This window comes from Ranitomeya imitator, chromosome 10, assembly GCF_032444005.1.
Source record: "Ranitomeya imitator isolate aRanImi1 chromosome 10, aRanImi1.pri, whole genome shotgun sequence".
Lineage (NCBI taxonomy): Eukaryota > Metazoa > Chordata > Amphibia > Anura > Dendrobatidae > Ranitomeya > Ranitomeya imitator.
In genome coordinates, this window is record NC_091291.1 from 35,451,913 (window position 1) to 35,472,641 (window position 20,729).

Sequence of the window (20,729 nt, forward strand, 5' to 3'; positions counted from 1 at the left end):
TGTAAACAAAACTATGGAAAACCAAATCCGCTGTGCCCATGGTGCGGAAAATACCATGCGGAAATGCTGCGTTGTATTTTCCGCAACATGTCAATTCTTTGTGCGGATTCCGCAATGTTTTACACCTGCTCCTCAATAGGAATCCGCAGGTGAAATCCGCACAAAAACACTGGAACTCCGCAGTAAATTCTGCAAGTAAAACTCAGTGCGTTTTACCTGCGGATTTTTCAAAAACGGTGCAGAAAAATCCGCACACGAATCCACAACGTGGGCACATAGCCTTAGGGTTAGGGCTGGAACTAGAGTTAGGGTTGGAATTGGGGTTAGGGTTGGAATTGAGGTTAAGATTAGGGTTAGGGGTGTTGAGGTTAGGGTTAGGCTTAGGCTTGTGGTTAGGGTTATGGTTAGGGTTGGGATTAGGGTTGGTTGTGTGTTGGGGTTAGGGTTGGGATTAGGGTTAGGGGTGTGTTGGGGTTAGGGTTGTGATTAGGGGTGTGTTGGGGTTAGGGTTGTGATTACGGTTATGGTTAGAGTTGGGATTAGAGTTAGAGGTGTGTTGGGGTTAGTGTTGGAGTTAGAATTGAGGGGTTTCCACTGTTTAGGCACATCAGGGGGTCTCCAATCACGACATGGCGCCACCATTCATTCCAGCCAATCGTGCATTCAAAAAGTCAAATGGTGCTCCCTCCCTTCCGAGCCCCGACGTATGCCCAAACAGTGGTTTACCCCCACATATGGGGTATCACCGTACTCAGGAAAAATTGTACAACAATTTTGGGGGTCTAATTTCTCCTGTTACCCTTGGAAAAATAAAAAAAAATGGGGGCTAAAAAATTATTTTTGTGGGGAAAAAAAAGATTTTTTATTTTCACGGCTCTGCGTTATAAAATTCTGCGAAGCACTTGGGGGTTCAAAGTGCTCACCACAAATCTAAATAAGTTCCTTAGGGGGTCTAGTTTCCAAAATGGGGTCACTTGTGGTGGGTTTCTACTGTTTAGGTACATCAGGGGCTCTGCAAATGCAACGTGACAACCGCAGACCATTCCATCAAAGTCTGCATTTCAAAACAGCACTACTTCCTTTCCGAGCCCCGACGTGTGCCCAAACAGTGGTTTACCGTCACATATGGGGTATGAGCGTATTCAGAACAAACTGGACAGCAACTATTGGGGTTCAGATTCTCGTGTTACCCTTTTGAAAATAAAAAATTGCGGGCTAAAAAAATCATTTTGAGGAAAAAAAAAGAAAAAAAATTATTTTTTATTTTCATGGCTCTGCGTTATAAACTTTTGTGAAGCACTTGGGGGTTCAAAGTGCTCACCACACATCTAGATAAGTTCCTTGGGGACTCTAGTTTCCAAAATGGGGTCACTTGTGGGGGAGCTCCAATGTTTAGGCACACAGGGGCTCTCCAAACGCGACATGGTGTCCGTTAACGATTGGCGCTAATTTTTCATTCAAAAAGTCAAATGGCGCTCTTTCCCTTCCGAGCCTTGCCGTGTGCCCAAACAGTGGTTTACCCCCACATATGAGGTATCGGTGTACTCAGGAGAAATTGCCCAACAAATTTTAGGATCCATTTTATCCTGTTACCCATGTGATAACAAAAAAAATTGAGGCTAAAAGAATTTTTTTGTGAAAAAAAAGTACTTTTTCATTTTTACGGATCAATTTGTGAAGCACCTGGGGGTTGAAAGTGCTCACTATGCATCTAGATTAGTTCCTTGGAGGGTCTAGTTTCCAAAATGGTGTCACTTGTGGGGGAGCTCCAATGTTTAGGCACACAGGGGCTCTCCAAATGCGACATGGTGTCCGATAAAGATTAGAGCCAATTTTTCATTCAAAAAGTCAAATGGCGCTCCTTCCCTTCCGAGCCCTGTTGTGCGCCCAAACAGTGGTTTACCCCCACATATGAGGTATCAGCGTACTCAGGACAAATTGTACAATAACTTTTGTGGTTCAGTTTCTCCTTTTACCATTGGGAAAATAAAAAAATTGTTGCTAAAAGTTCTTTTTTGTGACTAAAAAGTTAAATGTTCATTTTTTCCTTCCATGTTGCTTCTGCTGCTGTGAAGCACCTGAAGGGTTAATAAACTTCTTGAAGGTGGTTTTGTGCACCTTGAGGGGTGCAGTTTTTAGAATGGTGTCACTTTTGGGTATTTTCAGCCATATAGACCCCTCAAAGTGACTTTAAATGTGAGGTGGTCCCTAAAAAAAATGGTTTTGTAAATTTTGCTGTAAAAATGAGAAATCGCTGGTCAAATTTTAACCCTTATAAGTTCCTAGCAAAAAAAAAAAAATTTTGTTTCCAAAATTATGTTGATGTAAAGTAGACGTGTGGGAAATGTTATTTATTAACTATTTTGTGTCACACAACTCTCTAGTTTAACAGAATAAAAAATTCAAAATTTGAAAATTGCAAAATTTTCAAAATTTTTGCCAAATTTTTTTCACAAATAAACGCAAAAATTATCAACCTAAATTTATCACTAACATGAAGCTTAATATGTCACGAAAAAACAATCTCAGAATCGCTAGGATCCTTTGAAGCGTTCTTGAGTTATTACCTCATAAAGGGACACTGGTCAGAATTGCAAAAAACGGCCAGGTCATTAAGGTCAAAATAGGCTGGGTCATGAAGGGGTTAAAACCCCAGCAAAAATAAAGTGTTGCAATCAGATTCCGGCTTTTAAGAATGACAGGATGACTCGAGTAACTTCTTTAATTTTTCCTATTCATCAAATTTAATAAATCTTCACAAATAAGTGTGAAAACAAACCCCATAGCAGGTGCCGTCATGTGCATAGAGAATGACAAGGTCTGATTTATTTCAGCTCACACTCTATTTACATGTTTACCTTTACTTCCCTTGTAGCCACGGCAACAAGAATCAAACATTCCGCTGTTCTCAGTGGTGGATACATAAGAAAACAATCAGCTGATGTGCACTGGAGATCAATGGGGTTCTCTCCTGTAGACAGTCCTTGCTTTTTCAGTGGAGTCTCCAGGATAGTGTTCCCCCCACCCCTTCCCCACCGAGACCCCCCAGCTGTAATCTGAGAGAGGAACTTGGTAGTAAAGGTGACCACACACTTAAAATTGATGTCAACTGAACCATTGTTTGGCTGACAACTATCTGTCCTGACTCCTCAATACACAGGACAGGTCGGCTGTATGAGAAAGTCTCTGCCAGAATGAACTGGCAGTGACCTGGCAAAAGGATCTGTGATTGATTGATCACCGTCCACCGGATCCTTATGTTCCCTGACATAATCTGTCAGTTGGCATAAACATAAACATTAGATGGTTGAACAGTCTTGACAAAATCGTTGGGTTTGGACAATTTTTTTTTTTTAAATCTAATGTGTACGGAGCCTTAAGGTACCTTCACACACAACGATATTGTTAACGATATCGTTGCTTTTTGTGACGTAGCAACGATATCGTTAATAAAATCGTTATGTGTGACAGCGACCAACGATCAGGCCCCTGCTGGGAGATCGTTGGTCGCTGAAGAAAGTCCAGAACTTTATTTCGTCGCTGGACTCCTGCTGACATCGCTGGATCGGCGTGTGTGACACCGATCCAGCGATGTCTTCACTGGTAACCAGGGTAAACATCGGGTAACTAAGCGCAGGGCCGCGCTTAGTAACCCGATGTTTACCCTGGTTACCATTCTAAAAGTAAAAAAAACAAACACTACATACTTACCTACCGCTGTCTGTCCCCGGCGCTCTGCTCTGCACTCCTCCTGTACTGGCTGTGAGCGTCGGTCAGCCGGAAAGCAGAGCGGTGACGTCACCACTCTGCTTTCCGGCCGCTGTGCTCACACAGACAGTACAGGAGGAGTGCAGAGCACAGCGCTGGAGGACAGACAGCGGTAGGTAAGTATGTACTGTTTGTTTTTTTTTACTTTTAGGATGGTAACCAGGGTAACCATCGGGTTACTAAGCGCGGCCCTGCGCTTAGTTACCCGATGTTTACCCTGGTTACCGGCATCGTTGGTCGCTGGAGAGCGGTCTGTGTGACAGCTCTCCAGCGACCAAACAGCGACGCTGCAGCGATCCGGATCGTTGTCGGTATCGCTGCAGCGTCGCTTAATGTGAAGGGGCCTTTAGAGCGGTATTCTGGTTTCGGATAACCTCTTTCGCTCACCTTCCGTTTTTGTAAAGACAGGATAGGTCGTCAATGTCTGATCGATGGGCACCCCTGCCAATCAGTTGTTCCCAGTGTCTGCCAGAGGTGCACAAAGCCATCGACAAAATATTGGCCGTGGCCGGGTACTACACATCCCCCCCTATTGATTTGAATAGGGGATGAATGTGCAGTCGACGGAGCTGCTGTCGTAACTGAGCAGTTGCGGCCACCACCAACATCGGAAGCAGCTGATTGGCAAGGGGTGCCGGGTGTTGCACCCCTACCGACCAGACATTGATGACCTATCCTAAGGATAAGCCATCAGTGTCAAAATCCCAGATAACCTCTTTAAAAAAAAAAATACAAACTGGGATTTACTTACTCTTCCCGGGTCCAGGATTGACTTTCCACCTCTTCTCTTTGTGTCTTTTATTGTGTGCATCATTGACATCATGTCGACAGCGCTGCAGCCAATAACTGAGCTCAGCCAGCACAAGCTGTCGATCTTGCTGGCAACATGACATCAGCACTCCAGACAGATGGAGCAGGTGCAGAGACTTATCACTGGACCTGGGGAGGGTGAGTAAAGTCAGTATTATTTTTTTTTTTTTCTTAAACTGCAACCAGGGGCATGAGTTTTCTAAAACCAGAAAACCCCTGTAAGTGTTTCTTTTCCCTGCAGCTCGACCCCTGGAGAAATCAAGCATCATGAAATGTCCTTTCACATCAATGGGCTGCCTGCGAGTAGCGCAGGACGGTCGCTCTCTGTAAACGCAACAACATACCTCATGTATTACAACCCCCATTCCTACCACAATATCAGCCACCCTCCAGATGCTCGGCTTCATTTGCATGTGGTTTCCCCCAGAACTGCCTTTTAATAGCGTTTAATATGAAATCCTATGCTGCAGCCATTTCCTATTTTAGCCTTGCAAACGTATTTAATAAAAAGTCCATCCATCCATGTAGACCAGATCTGGCGCGCACTTGCACGGTGCGATAACACAATCCTTTTGTATCTGTTATTAGTGAGAGGGTTGGGAGCGACACACCTTAATAGGCTCAGGTGCACTTTAGGAGAGAGTGAGTTGAGATACAGGTTGCACTTCTGCTTTTTGAGTATTTTTCTACAGCGGCTCGGCCTGGCAGAGAAAGTGGTTCCCTGTCACCGGGGACCAGAGGTTGCTGTCTGGCTTCCAACTTCTGCAATCTCTCTATTAACTGAGCTTAGTCAGTGAGCGGCACAAGCCCCATTGTGTGCGCTGTTTCCCCAATCGTGCCGTTATAGAGGAACTGATTTGCAGTGAATTGAGAATTTATTATGTGTCCCGTGAACTATGTGACGGATATTTTTACTTTTCACTCACTCCACAACAAAGGGCATTCAACAGTAAAAATCCAATCGCGTAAACTTTTGTCAGTTCCCGTCGCTTTTCAAACAAGTTCTTCCTAAACAATGATGCTTTTGAGACCGTGCCAAATAAAAGGAATGAAATTCCCCCTGAAATCTGAATATAACACTTAAACCGCACCTGTCCTATGTCAACAAGAGGGAAACGGAGTACTGCCATTACAATGGATCATACATATTCGGCACATTTCTTTACTCTGTGGACTCACTAGATGTAAATGTACTTGGTTTTAAAAATATGAAGGAAACAATTGCACAACATAGTATAAGCCAAGATGGTTAAATTTCAGGGATATCGATCTGTGCAGTTCGGAAATATACCGTAAGTGATTGTGAATCAATATCAGCGGCTTTGGTGCAAATGAAAGTGATAAGAGGTGCACAGGAATGACACCCAAAAAATTGTGGTGGTCACAGACAATTCTTCTCTCGCCATTTTACCGATTAGCATATAGAGGTACCTGCAGCCCATTAATGCAGTATTGGTAATTCAGCACATCCAGGATGGCACATCCATACGGGCATGTCACAAGGAGGATTGCCTTTTCCCCCAGGACAGTCTCAAGAACATGGAGCAAATACCAAGACATGGGCCTCTACGTGAAGAGAACTGGACAAGGCCATAGAAGGGCACCAACCAAGCAGCCAGACTAGTATCTGCTCAAAAGGGCACCAACCCAGCAGCCGGACCAGTATTCGCTCAAAAGGGCACCAACCCAGCAGCCGGACAAGTATTCGCTCAAAAGGGCACCAACCCAGCAGCCAGACCAGTATTAGCTCAGAAGGGCACCAACCCAGCAGCCAGACCAGTATTCGCTCAGAAGGACACCAACCCAGCAGCCGGACCAGTATTCGCTCAAAAGGGCACCAACCTTGCAGCCAGACCAGTATTCGCTCAAAAGGGCACCAACCCAGCAGCCGGACCAGTATTCGCTCAAAAGGGCACCAACCCAGCAGCCAAACCAGTGTTAGCTCAGAAGGGCACCAACCCAGCAGTCAGACCAGTATTCACTCAAAAGGGCACCAACCCAGCAGCCAGACCAGTATTCGCTCAAAAGGGCACCAACCCAGCAGCCGGACCAGTATTCGCTCAAAAGGGCACCAACCCAGCAGCCAGACCAGTATTAGCTCAGAAGGGCACCAACCCAGCAGTCAGACCAGTATTAGCTCAGAAGGGCACCAACCCAGCAGTCAGACCAGAATTAGCTCAGAAGGGCACCAACCCAGCAGTCAGACCAGTATTCACTCAAAAGGGCACCAACCCAGCAGCCAGACCAGTATTCGCTCAAAAGGGCACCAACCCAGCAGCCGGACCAGTATTCGCTCAAAAGGGCACCAACCCAGCAGCCAGACCAGTATTAGCTCAGAAGGGCACCAACCCAGCAGTCAGACCAGTATTAGCTCAGAAGGGCACCAACCCAGCAGTCAGACCAGAATTAGCTCAGAAGGGCACCAACCCAGCAGTCAGACCAGTATTCGCTCAAAAGGGCACCAACCCAGCAGCCAGACCAGTATTCGCTCAAAAGGGCACCAACCCAGCAGCCGGACCAGTATTCGCTCAAAAGGGCACCAACCCAGCAGCCAGACCAGTATTAGCTCAGAAGGGCACCAACCCAGCAGTCAGACCAGTATTAGCTTAGAAGGGCACCAACCCATGGCCATGGGTTCCTTCTGGTGCAGGACAATGCCCAGCCTCAACTGGCCAAGGTGCGTAAGTGCTTCCTGGATGACAAAGGCATTGACGCTATTTACTGGCCCAAGTGATCTTCTGGGACATACTGTATTGGTGTATCCAATACCGCTATTAACACCACAGATTGTCCAGGGTCTCTGTCATCCAGGACTAGAACTAGATCCTGCACCTTGTCATCAGGAGCGCATCCAGCAGGCACATGGAGGCCATAAGCACTACTCACGTTATTAGTCTCTGTGTTATGCAAATTGCCTCTTCAGAGAGGAAGAGGACTAGATCTCCAGAGCCGCACATTGGAAGTAGCACAAGAGGGCTAGTCCTCTTCCTCTCTGAAGAGGCAATTTGTATATTTAATTTCCCAGAGGAGCATTGCAAGGCCTCCTCACATTGGCATGTCACTCTCCACAAGTGTTGAAATTCAGGCACATTTGATCCTACTGTAACTTTACTGTAACTACATTTTAGGTGTGATTTACAATCCTTCCGTCAAGGGGTTGATGACTTTTGATTTCCACTGATCATCGATGACGTCATTTTGTTTTCAAAAGAGTACTCAATTTACACCAGAACAGATTTTCATCTTTCATCTCGAGATCTAATGTGCAATTTAGATGTTCTTTTAATTTGTTTGGGGCATAGGATCTCTAAACTAAGTAGCCATATTGCCTCCTTCACAGGCTAATAACAAGGCAAGCGTGGAAAGCACAGATGTGCGGTGCCTGCTTTCTTGGCATGATTTGCAGATTACAAGCACTGTTGCAGCCCGTATTCTGTGAATGAAGTAAATAGAAAACTTTTATTTTTTTTTAATTTGAGCACACTTCCGTTAAAAATTGTGAGTATATATAAAACCGCTCTAAACCATGCATGTCACAGTTTTATAGACATTTTATATTTAATTCTTACTCTTTTTTTGTAGAGTTGTATTGAACTGATATTTGTTTTTCTATATTTTTATTTTCCAGGATCCTATTTATGTGCTGGAGAATAACATCCCAATTGACACTCAATATTATTTAGAGCAACAATTGGCGAAGCCTCTGCTAAGAATATTTGAGCCCATTCTGGGGGAGACTAAAGCTGAGGGTGTTCTCCTGAGTAAGTTCTCGTTACCTTTTTGTTAACTTTGGGCATGTGCTCGAAATTCTCACAGCATGCCGCACACTTCGGTAATGGAAGCCGGAGCAAAATTCTACGTCTTTAAGCAGCTTAAAGTGTATAGTAAATTTTCATACAGTAACATGTAAGCGTCAGGTCTCCCATGGAATCCTGTCCACATATGATAGAAGGAGGGAGGATGAGCTCGGTGGTATCTAGTGTTTTATGAGTTGATTCATTATTTGTTTGGAAAAGGCTGTACAAATTTTGTCAGAAAGTCTATGGGCCCTGTTTCACCTCCTAACAATAAACACAGCCTGTGAGTCCTGCTTCCCCTCCTAGCAATGGAGAGAGCCTGCAAGTCCTGCTTCCCCTCCTAGCAATGGAGGGAGCCTGTTAGTCCTGCTTCCCCTCCTAGCAACGGAGGGAGCCTGCGAGTCCTGCTTCCCCTCCTAGCAATGAAGAGAGCCTGTGAGTCCTGCTTCCCCTCCTAGCAATGAAGAGAGCCTGCGAGTCCTGCTTCCCCTCCTAGCAGTGGAGAGAGGCATCGAGTCCTGCTTCCCCTCCTAGCAACAAAGGGAGCATGTGAGTCCTGCTTCCTCTCCTAACAATGGAGAGAGGCATCGAGTCCTGCTTCCCCACATGGCAATGGAGGGAGCCTGTGAGTCCTGCTTCCCCTCCTAGCAACGGAGGGAGCCTGTTAGTCCTGCTTCCCCTCCTAGCAATGGAGGGAGCCTGCGAGTCCTGCTTCCCCTCCTAGCAATGAAGAGAGCCTGTGAGTCCTGCTTCCCCTCCTAGCAATGAAGAGAGCCTGCGAGTCCTGCTTTCCCTCCTAGCAGTGGAGAGAGGCATAAAGTCCTGCTTCCCCTCCTAGCAATGGAGAGAGCCTGCGAGTCCTGCTTCCCCTCCTAGCAACAAAGGGAGCCTGTGAGTCCTGCTTCCCCTCCTAGCAGTGGAGAGAGGCATGGAGTCCTGCTTCCCCTCCTAGCAACAAAGGGAGTATGTGAGTCCTGCTTCCTCTCCTAACAATGGAGAGAGGCATCGAGTCCTGCTTCCCCACATGGCAATGGAGGGAGCCTGTGAGTCCTGCTTCCCCTCCTAGCAACGGAGGGAGCCTGTTAGTCCTGCTTCCCCTCCTAGCAACGGAGGGAGCCTGCGAGTCCTGCTTCCCCTCCTAGCAATGAAGAGAGCCTGTGAGTCCTGCTTCCCCTCCTAGCAATGAAGAGAGCCTGCGAGTCCTGCTTTCCCTCCTAGCAGTGGAGAGAGGCATAAAGTCCTGCTTCCCCTCCTAGCAATGGAGAGAGCCTGCGAGTCCTGCTTTCCCTCCTAGCAGTGGAGAGAGGCATGGAGTCCTGCTTCCCCTCCTAGCAACAAAGGGAGCCTGTGAGTCCTGCTTCCTCTCCTAACAATGGAGAGAGGCATCGAGTCCTGCTTCCCCACATGGCAATGGAGAGAGCCTGCGAGTTCTGCTTCCCCTCCTAGCAGTGGAGAGAGGCATGGAGTCTTGCTTCCCCTCCTAGCAACAAAGGGAGCCTGTGAGTCCTGCTTCCTCTCCTAACACTGGAGGGAGGCATCGAGTCCTGCTTCCCCTCCTAGCAATGGAGAGAGGCATCGAGTCCTGCTTCCCCACATGGCACTGGAGAGAGCCTGTGAGTCCTGCTTCCCCTCCTAGCAATGAAGAGAGCCTGCGAGTTCTGCTTCCCCTCCTAGCAGTGGAGAGAGGCATGATGGAGTCTTGCTTCCCCTCCTAGCAACAAAGGGAGCCTGTGAGTCCTGCTTCCCCTCCTAGCAACAAAGGGAGCCTGTGAGTCCTGCTTCCTCTCTTAACAATGGAGAGAGGCATTGAGTCCTGCTTCCCCACATGGCAATGGAGGGAGCCTGTGAGTCCTGCTTCCCCTCCTAGCAGTGGAGAGAGCCTGGCAGTCCTGCTTCCCCTTCTAGCACTGGAGAGAGCCTGTGAGTCCTGTTTCCCCTGATAGCAATAGAGAGAGCCTGCGAGTAATGCTTCCCCTCCTAGCAGTGGAGAGCCTGGGAGTCCTGCTTCCCCTCCTACCAACAAACGGAGCCTGTGAGTCCTGCTTCCTCTCCTAACAATGGAGGGAGGCATCGAGTCCTGCTTCCCCTCCTAGCAATGGAGAGAGCCTGCGAGTTCTGCTTCCCCTTCTAGCAGTGGAGAGGGGCATGGAGTCTTGCTTCCCCTCCTAGCAACAAAGGGAGCCTGTGAGTCCTGCTTCCTCTCCTAACAATGGAGAGAGGCATCGAGTCCTGCTTCCCCACATGGCAATGGAGAGAGCCTGTGAGTTCTGCTTCCCCTCCTAGCAGTGGAGAGAGGCATGGAGTTCTGCTTCCCCTCCTAGCAATTAAGAGAGCCTGTGAGTCCTGCTTCCCCTCCTAGCAATGGAGAGAGGCATTGAGTTCTGCTTCCCCTCCTAGCAATTAAGAGAGCCTGTGAGTCCTGCTTCCTCTCCTAGCAGTGGAGAGAGGCATTGAGTCCTGCTTCCCCTCCTAGCGACGAAGGGAGCCTGTGAGTCCTGCTTCCCCTCCTAGCAATGGAGAGAGCCTGGCAGTCCTGCTTCCCCTTCTAGCAGTGGATAGCCTCCGAGTCCTTCTTCCTCCCCTAGCAGTGGAGAGCCTGCGAGCCTTGCTTGCCCTCCTAGCAATAGAGAGCGTCTGTGAGTCCTGCTTCTCCTTATAGCAACAGAGAGAGGGAGTCCTGCGTCCCCTCCTAGCAGTGGAGAGCCTGTGAGTCCTGTTTCCCCTGATAGCAATAGAGAGAGCCTGCGAGTCCTGCTTTCCCTAGCAGTGGAGAGCCTGGGAGTCCTGCTTCCCTGATAGCAATAGAGAGAGCCTGTGAGTCCTGCGTCCCCTCCTAGCAGTGGAAAGCCTGGGAGTCCTGTTTCCCCTGATAGCAACAGAGAGAGCCTGTGAGTCCTGCTTCCCCTCCTAGCAGTGGAGAGCCTGTGAGTCCTGCTTCCCCTGATAGCAATAGAGAGAGCCTGTGAGTCCTGCTTCCCCTCCTAGCAGTGGAGAGCCTTTGAGTCCTGCGTCCCCTCCTAGGAGTGGAAAGTCTGCGAGTCCTGCTTCCTTTCTTAGCAATGGATAGTGCCTGGAAGTCCTGTTTCCCCTGATAGCAATAGAGAGAGCCTGTGAGTCCTGCTTCCCCTCATAGCAATGAAGAGAGCCTGCGAGTCCTGCTTCACCTCCTAGCAATGAAGAGAGCCTGCGAGTCCTGCTTCCCCTCCTAGCAGTGGAGAGAGGCATCGAGTCCTGATTCTCCTCCTAGCAGTGGAGAGAGGCATCGAGTCCTGATTCTCCTCCTAGCAATGGATAGAGCCTGCGAGTCCTGCTTCCCCTCCTAGCAGTGGAGAGAGGCATGGAGTCCTTCTTCCCCTCCTAGCAACAAAGGGAGCCTGTGAGTCCTGCTTCCTCTCCTAACACTGGAGGGAGGCATCGAGTCCTGCTTCCCCTCCTAGCAATGGAGAGAGCCTGCGAGTTCTGCTTCCCCTCCTAACAATGGAGGGAGGCATCGAGTCCTGCTTCCCCACATGGCAATGGAGGGAGCCTGTGAGTCCTGCTTCCCCTCCTAGCAATGAAGAGAGCCTGTGAGTTCTGCTTCCCCTCCTAGCAGTGGAGAGAGGCATGGAGTTCTGCTTCCCCTCCTAGCAGTGGAGAGAGGCATGGAGTCCTGCGTCCCCTCCTAGCAGTGGAGAGCCTGTGAGTCCTGTTTCCCCTGATAGCAATAGAGAGAGCCTGCGAGTCCTGCTTCCCCTAGCAGTGGAGAGCCTGGGAGTCCTGCTTCCCTGATAGCAATAGAGAGAGCCTGTGAGTCCTGCGTCCCCTCCTAGCAGTGGAAAGCCTGGAAGTCCTGTTTCCCCTGATAGCAATAGAGAGAGCCTGTGAGTCCTGCTTCCCCTCCTAGCAGCGGAGATCCTGGGAGTCCTGTTTCCCCTGATAGCAATAGAGAGAGCCTGTGAGTCCTGCTTCCCCTCCTAGCAGTGGAGAGCCTGTGAGTCCTGCGTCCCCTCCTAGGAGTGGAAAGTCTGCGAGTCCTGCTTCCTTTCTTAGCAATGGATATAGCCTGGAAGTCCTGTTTCCCCTGATAGCAATAGAGAGAGCCTGTGAGTCCTGCTTCCCCTCCTAGCAGTGGAGATCCTGGGAGTCCTGTTTCCCCTGAAAGCAATAGAGAGAGCCTGTGAGTCCTGCTTCCCCTCCTAGCAGTGGAGAGCCTGTGAGTCCTGCGTCCCCTCCTAGGAGTGGAAAGTCTGCGAGTCCTGCTTCCTTTCTTAGCAATGGATAGTGCCTGGAAGTCCTGTTTCCCCTGATAGCAATAGAGAGAGCCTGTGAGTCCTGCTTCCCCTCATAGCAATGAAGAGAGCCTGCGAGTCCTGCTTCCCCTCCTAGCAATGAAGAGAGCCTGCGAGTCCTGCTTCCCCTCCTAGCAGTGGAGAGAGGCATCGAGTCCTGATTCTCCTCCTAGCAATGGATAGAGCCTGCGAGTCCTGCTTCCCCTCCTAGCAGTGGAGAGAGGCATGGAGTCCTTCTTCCCCTCCTAGCAACAAAGGGAGCCTGTGAGTCCTGCTTCCTCTCCTAACACTGGAGGGAGGCATCGAGTCCTGCTTCCCCTCCTAGCAATGGAGAGAGCCTGCGAGTTCTGCTTCCCCTCCTAACAATGGAGAGAGGCATCGAGTCCTGCTTCCCCACATGGCAATGGAGGGAGCCTGTGAGTCCTGCTTCCCCTCCTAGCAATGAAGAGAGCCTGCGAGTTCTGCTTCCCCTCCTAGCAGTGGAGAGAGGCATGATGGAGTCCTGCTTCCCCTCCTAGCAACAAAGGGAGCCTGTGAGTCCTGCTTCCTCTCCTAACAATGGAGAGAGGCATTGAGTCCTGCTTCCCCACATGGCAATGGAGGGAGCCTGTGAGTCCTGCTTCCCCTCTTAGCAGTGGAGAGAGCCTGGCAGTCCTGCTTCCCCTTCTAGCACTGGAGAGAGCCTGTGAGTCCTGTTTCCCCTGATAGCAATAGAGAGAGCCTGCGAGTCCTGCTTCCCCTCCTAGCAGTGGAGAGAGGCATCGAGTCCTGATTCTCCTCCTAGCAATGGATAGAGCCTGCGAGTCCTGCTTCCCCTCCTAGCAGTGGAGAGAGGCATGGAGTCCTGCTTCCCCTCCAGCAACAAAGGGAGCCTGTGAGTCCTGCTTCCTCTGCTAACAATGGAGAGAGGCATTGAGTCCTGCTTCCCTACATGACAATGGAGGGAGCCTGGGAGTCCTGCTACCCCGCCTGGCAGTGGAGAGAGGCATGGAGTCCTGCTTCCCCTCCTAGCAACAAAGGGAGCCTGTGAGTCCTGCTTCCTCTCCTGACAATGGAGAGAGGCATTGAGTCCTGCTTCCCCACATGGCAATGGAGGGAGCCTGTGAGTCCTGCCTCCCCTCCTAGCAATGGAGAGAGCCTGGCAGTCCTGCTTCCCCTGATCGCAATGAAGAGAGCCTGTGAGTCCTGCCTTAGCTTCTAACAGTGGAGAGAGCCTGTGAGTCCTGCTTCCCCTACTAGCAGTGGAGAGCCTGTGAATCCTGCTTCCCCTACTAGCAGTGGAGAGCCTGTGAGTCCTGCTTCCCCTGATAGCAATGGAGAGAGCCTGTGAGTCCTGCTTCCCCTGATAGCAATGGAGAGAGCCTGTGAGTCCTGCTTCCCCTGATAGCAATGGAGAGAGCCTGTGAGTCCTGCTTTCCCTACTAGCAGTGGAGAGCCTGTGAGTCCTGCTTCCCCTACTAGCAGTGGAGAGCCTGTGAATCCTGCTTCCCCTACTAGCAGTGGAGAGCCTGTGAGTCCTGCTTCCCCTGATAGCAATGGAGAGAGCCTGTGAGTCCTGCTTCCCCTGATAGCAATGGAGAGAGCCTGTGAGTCCTGCTTCCCCTGATAGCAATGGAGAGAGCCTGTGAGTCCTGCTTCCCCTGATAGCAATGGAGAGAGCCTGTGAGTCCTGCTTCCCCTGATAGCAATGGAGAGAGCCTGTGAGTCCTGCTTCCCCTGATAGCAATGGAGAGAGCCTGTGAGTCCTGCTTCCCCTGATAGCAATGGAGAGAGCCTGTGAGTCCTGCTTCCCCTGATAGCAATGGAGAGAGCCTGTGAGTCCTGCTTCCCCTGATAGCAATGGAGAGAGCCTGTGAGTCCTGCTTTCCCTACTAGCAGTGGAGAGCCTGTGAATCCTGCTTCCCCTACTAGCAGTGGAGAGCCTGTGAGTCCTGCTTCCCCTCCTAGCATTAAGAGCCTGTGAGTCCTGCTTCCCCTCCTAGCAGTAGAAAGTCCTACTGACTGTGCCCTCACAGTGATGGCCTTTCCTGTACGAGTTTCTTTGCAGGTAGGTGGAAATTAAAGCAGGACTCTCAGGCCAAACGTAAAGCCATACACTGCTGCTCGTAAAACCTCTCCCCTTCTTCTGTAATGTGATTTGAGCTGTAATAAACAATAGGTCCTGCTCAGTCGTTTAGCATTGTAGCAGCTTGTGCCATTTTTTTATTCAGAGTTTTTATCCTAATATATTGCAGTTCTCCTATTATATTACAGTTTGTACTTACAATTTCTCATTTTGCCTTTCTATCCAGATAATTCTTCTGTTTTCCATTAAGTATATACCAAAACAGAAAAACAGAGATCCCTAAAAAATAACTTTTAATAATCCGATTAAAAAGACTATATTTACCAACAATACTAATAAAACAGTATTAAATGTACCTGATAGCCTGATAGACCCTAGATCAAACTACAATGAATCCTGCCTAGCAGTGGAGGTTGGCACCCTACTTTGCCGCGGTTGGCGCCCCCACTCCTCGACGGCTCGCCCTTACAAGCCCTATAAGGACCTAAAATAAGGAAAGGCTCAAAAAACCCTGCTAATGATACCTAAACTAGTAACCTGCCTAACAGTGGAGGTAGGCACCCTAATTTTCTGCGGTAGGCGCCCCCACTCAGCGGCGGCTAGCCCTAGGGTCCCTAAAAATCCCTATAATCCGGGATAGACAAAAAGATTTTGTCCCACAAACACCACCGATACCCATAGAAGAGGCAAAAAACAAAAAACCAAACAAAATAGAAAAATAAACCCAAACAAAAAATATAAATAACAAAAAAACTATGGCACTATCCTGTACCAGTGTACCATAGACCGCAATAGCACTTTTATTTTGTGCGTTACTGCATAACCCCTGATGAACCCCCACCATTCCCTATGGGGGGGAAACGCGTCGGGCATTGCTTGGGGACTATTTGACAGATGCTGGTGATGTTCATCTACATAAATCCGCTCTGTATTTTTGGCAGCTGGATCCACACCATGAAACTACAGCAAATAGATGAGTACGCTGGTGACATATAACTCTATCTGTTTGCATTATTAGGACGATTGAGCCCTTGTATCCTCATGTTATATACTCTGAGGAGTTTTTCACCTTTGCATTATCTAGAGGTATTTGTGGTCTTTTTGCTGGCTGCTTAGAGGTTTTCCTCTTTTTGTCCACTTCTTGTCATGGTCGCTGTGCCATATTTATGGACATACACTATTTGTTATTTTTCATCCAGCATTTGCATATTATATAGTGTAACAAGAATGGACTCTATCAAAGTGCTGGGTTTTTGTTTGTGGACACAAATATTATTGCACCCAGTATACCCGTATTTGGGTTGAAGTATTCTATTATACACTATCTTGAGGGTAACATTTTGCTTCCATCATAGCATTTTTGTTAGCTCTCTATGGTACACTGGTACAGTATAGTGCCATTGTTTTTTTGTTATTTATATTTTTTTGTTTGGGTTTATTTTTCTATTTTGTTTGGGTTTTTTTTTTGCCTCTTCTACGGGTATCGGTGGTGTTTGTGGGACAAAATCTTTTTGTCTATCCCGGATTATAGGGATTTTTAGGGACCCTAGGGCTAGCCGCCGCTGAGTGGGGGCGCCTACCGCAGAAAATTAGGGTGCCTACCTCCACTGTTAGGCAGGTTATTAGTTTAGGTATCATTAGCAGGGTTTTTTGAGCCTTTCCTTATTTTAGGTCCTTATAGGGCTTGTAAGGGCGAGCCGTCGAGGAGTGGGGGCGCCAACCGCGGAAAAGTAGGGTGCCAACCTCCACTGCTAGGCAGGATTCATTGTAGTTTGATCTAGGGTCTATCAGGTACATTTAATACTGTTTTATTAGTATTGTTGGTAAATATAGTCTTTTTAATCGGATTATTAAAAGTTATTTTTTAGGGATCTCTGTTTTTCTGTTTTGGTATATATTTTTGTTCTGGGATTCCGCATTATTGTGATTAGGTTTTTCAGGTTTTCCATTAAGTCTATGGCATCACGTGACTAATAACTGACTTGCTGAATCCTTCTAAGCTCTATGTAGAAATAGGAGGTAAATTTTTTACTGTATGAGTCATGAGTCCTTGCAAAAGTCTCGAGGAGGAGGAGCAGCTGGGTCAGGAGTTGAAGAGGGGGATGATAAATGCAGGGACAAGAGACCTCCCGTTTCTACATAAAGCAAAGAAAAGAGAATAATCATCTGGGAAGAAAGGCAAAATAAGCAGTTGTAAGTACACAGCACTATATAATATGATGACAGCAATATATTAAGAGAATACAAACTTTGATGGGACTTCTTTAATGCATAAAAGGGGGCAAAGACTGCGTCTTCTATAACAGGAGATCTAAAGGACTTCTGCATTGTCAATTAAAAAAAATGAGCAAAATATTATGACTGATAAATTAGCAAGATCTGAAACCCTGGAGGGTCCTAAAGTCTCACTATACTCCGCATGGAAACAGATTAACAGTGTGGTCTTACAAAATATTACCAAACGCTATCTTATTATTGAGGTAATGTTAGTTTATTTTAGACTTTTCTGTAATCCAGTTCCTTATTTAGCAGAATATCTTCATAGGTCTGCATGTTTGGCATGCACACCATGATTCATTCTTGATAAGGTTTCTAGAATGTAATTATTGTCATTCATACTGAACAAGAATAATTTAAAGGGAACCCGTCAGCAAGATTGTGCTCAGTAACTTACAGACAGTGTCAGGTCGGCGCCGTTATACTGATTACAATCATACCTGGTGATGAAATCCGTCTTGTGGTTGTTGTTTGGTGTGTGGTTTTACATGTAGAGGTGTGTGGTTTTTATGGGGAGAGGTGTATGGTTTTTATGGCAAGAGGTGTGTGGTTTTAAGGGGAGAGGTGTGTGGTTTTACGTGGAAAGGTGTGTGGTTTTACGGGAGAGGTGTGTGGTTTTACGGGGAGAGGTGTGTGGTGTTACGCAGAGAGGTGTGTGGTTTTACGCGGAGAGGTGTGTGGTTTTACAGGGAGAGGTGTGTGGTTTTGCGTGTAGAGGTGTGGTTTTGCGTGTAGAGGTGTGTGGTTTTGCGGGGAGAGGTGTGTGGTTTTGCATGTAGAGGTGTGTGGTTTTGCGTGTAGAGGTGTGTGGTGTTACGCGGAGAGCTGTGTGGTGTTACGGGGAGAGGTGTGTGGTGTTACACGGAGAGCTGTGTGGTGTTACGGGTAGAGGTGTGTGGTTTTACATGGAGAGGTGTGTGGTGTTACACGGAGAGGTGTGTGGTGTTACGGGGAGAGTTGTGTGGTTTTACGATGAGAGGTGTGTGGTGTTACGTGGAGAGGTGTGTGGTGTTACGCGGAGGGGTGTGTGGTGTTACGCGTAGAGGTGTGTGGTGTTACGGGTAGATGTGTGTGGTTTTACATGAAGAGGTGTGTGGTGTTACGCGTAGAGTTGTGTGGTGTTACGGGGAGAGGTGTGTGGTGTTACGCGGAGAGGTGTGTGGTGTTACGCGGAGGGGTGTGTGGTGTTACGCGGAGAGGTGTGTGGTTTTGCGTGTAGAGGTGTGGTGTTACGCGAAGAGGTGTGTGGTGTTACATGGAGAGGTGTGGTGTGTTACGTGGAGAGGTGTGTGGTTTTACGAGGAGAGGTGTGTGGTTTTGCGTGTAGAGGTGTGGTGTTACGCGAAGAGGTGTGTGGTGTTACGTGGAGAGGTGTGTGGTGTTACGCGGAGGGGTGTGTGGTTTTGCGTGTAGAGGTGTGTGGTTTTACGCGGAGAGGAGTGTGTGTTGTTACGAGGAGAGGTGTGTGGTGTTACGTGGAGGGGTGTGTGGTGTTACGCGGAGGGGTGTGTGGTGTTACGCGGAGGGGTGTGTGGTGTTACGCGGAGGGGTGTGTGGTGTTACGCGGAGGGGTGTGTGGTGTTACGCGGAGGGGTGTGTGGTTTTACGCGGAGAGGTGTGGTGTTACGCGGAGAGGTGTGTGGTGTTACGTGGAGAAGTGTGTGGTTTTGCGTGTAGAGGTGTGTTGTGTTACGCGGAGGGGTGTGGTGTTACGTGGAGATGTGTGTGGTGTTACGCGGAGAGGTATGTGGTGTTACGCAGAGAGGTGTGTGGTGTTACGCGGAGAGGTGTGTGGTGTTACGTGGAGAGTTGTGTGGTGTTACGCAGAGAGGTGTGTGGTGTTACGCGGAGAGGTGTCTGGTGTTACGCGGAGAGGTGTCTGGTGTTACGTGGAGAGTTGTGTGGTGTTACGCGGAGAGGTGTCTGGTGTTACGCGGAGAGGTGTCTGGTGTTACGCGGAGAGGTGTCTGGTGTTACGCGGAGAGGTGTCTGGTGTTACGCGGAGAGGTGTGTGGTGTTACGTGGAGAGTTGTGTGGTGTTACGCGGAGAGGTGTGTGGTGTTACGCGGAGAGGTGTCTGGTGTTACGCGGAGAGGTGTCTGGTGTTACGTGGAGAGTTGTGTGGTGTTACGCGGAGAGGTGTGTGGTGTTACGCGGAGAGGTGTCTGGTGTTACGCGGAGAGGTGTCTGGTGTTACGTGGAGAGTTGTGTGGTGTTACGCGGAGAGGTGTCTGGTGTTACGTGGAGAGTTGTGTGGTGTTACGCGGAGGGGTGTGTGGTTTTACGTCCATGCTGAGATCTCCAATTAAGACAACGTAGTGTACTTCTAAAGAATGGGGCAAAAAATGTCGCTCTGCACTGGCGACAGGAAAGCATAAGGACTAGTGATGAGCAAACGTGCTCAGATAAGGTGTTATCTTCATGCTCAGGTGGTAACTGAGGGTCTTCGGAGTGCTCGAATAATAAGTTCAAGTCCCCGCAATTGCGTGTCTCAGGGCTGTTCGACAGACGCAACACATGTAGGGATTGTCTGTTTGTTATGCAATTCCTGCAGCCGAACATATTATTGGAGCACGCTGAAGACCCTCGGTTAGCCCCCAGCATGCCCTGACAACACCTGATACCAATCAGTGATGCTAAAGACGACAGTGTAGATCAGGCCTGAAAAACATGATGGATATGGGTATGATTTATTGTATGTCGTGGTTTTTGAGTGTGAGTGGGGCCTCTTTCTTGGGATCAAGTATGTGACTTATTGCATTTTTATTTTATTTTTTTTTTGTTTGCAGAGGGAGAACACACGAGATGCAAGACTGTCCTTACCTCTAAGGTTGGGGGTCTGATGGCTTTTGCAAAGAAGCGAAGCACCTGCATCGGATGCAAAGCAACGTTAAATCATGACGGTGAGTGGTCTGCCTGCATTACTGCGAACGGATGAAATCGTGACCATACACTTAAAGGGGTATTCCAGTCTGCCGGGCAGTGATCTGCCGTAATCTAACAAATATAGGTTGGTAGGTGATCGTTTCTTGTAGACCGGAACAACCCTTTAAAAATTTAAAGGACCTTCTTATTTTTGTTGTCGGAAATAGCGCCCAATCGGCCTATAGGCCATGTCTGGTATTGCAGGTGAGCCCAGTTCATCTGAACTCCAGTACCCCACACTGTCTGTGGCCAAAAGTTTCCAAAAGAAAGTTTCCATGCTTAATCAGTAACCTATATTACTCCTTAATGAATTTCTTTGGATTTAGCATGTTATTTTCAGGAGTTTTACAATTCTTTACCCTACAGAAGGATTTCCTCTTTTCTATAAACAAATTGTAATAAAATACTGAGCGTCCATTGTTAGGGCCAATCATAACGTTATATTAGTGTTTGACCGTCACACACCAGCCATCTCGGAGCAGAGAAGGTACTTTTTTCTCCGGCTCCTGACCAGTGGGCTGCGCTGAGGCGCGGAGCGGAGACCATCACTCCTGTTAATTAATGAAGCGCTATTACATCACGTGGTCACAATACGCCCATTAATACCTGTTTGGTCTTTTATTGTTTTACCATACTTCTCATTTATAAGTTACTTAACTTTCCAGAGGAGGCACGTCGGTCCTTTTCCAGCCTAAAATTAGGAAAATGAAAAATAATCAGTTCTTGAGTTACCCCTTTTCTGTCAAAAGTTTGCTAGTTTCTTGGTTTCTAAGTCATCAGTGCAGAAGTAATTACGGTAATGAGAACTTGTCGCCTCCA

General features: G+C 48.3%; 1 protein-coding gene across 1 annotated transcript in view; it reads left to right on the plus strand.

Moving 5' to 3' along the window:
• POLD1 (DNA polymerase delta 1, catalytic subunit) overlaps positions 1-20,729 on the plus strand; it is a 121,566-nt gene that overhangs the window by 74,373 nt on the left and 26,464 nt on the right. Inside the window, exons 23-24 of the mRNA XM_069741876.1 lie at positions 8,207-8,339; positions 19,775-19,888. Of these exons, the coding sequence (XP_069597977.1) occupies positions 8,207-8,339; positions 19,775-19,888 (247 nt within the window). The remainder of the gene's footprint in view (positions 1-8,206; positions 8,340-19,774; positions 19,889-20,729) is intronic.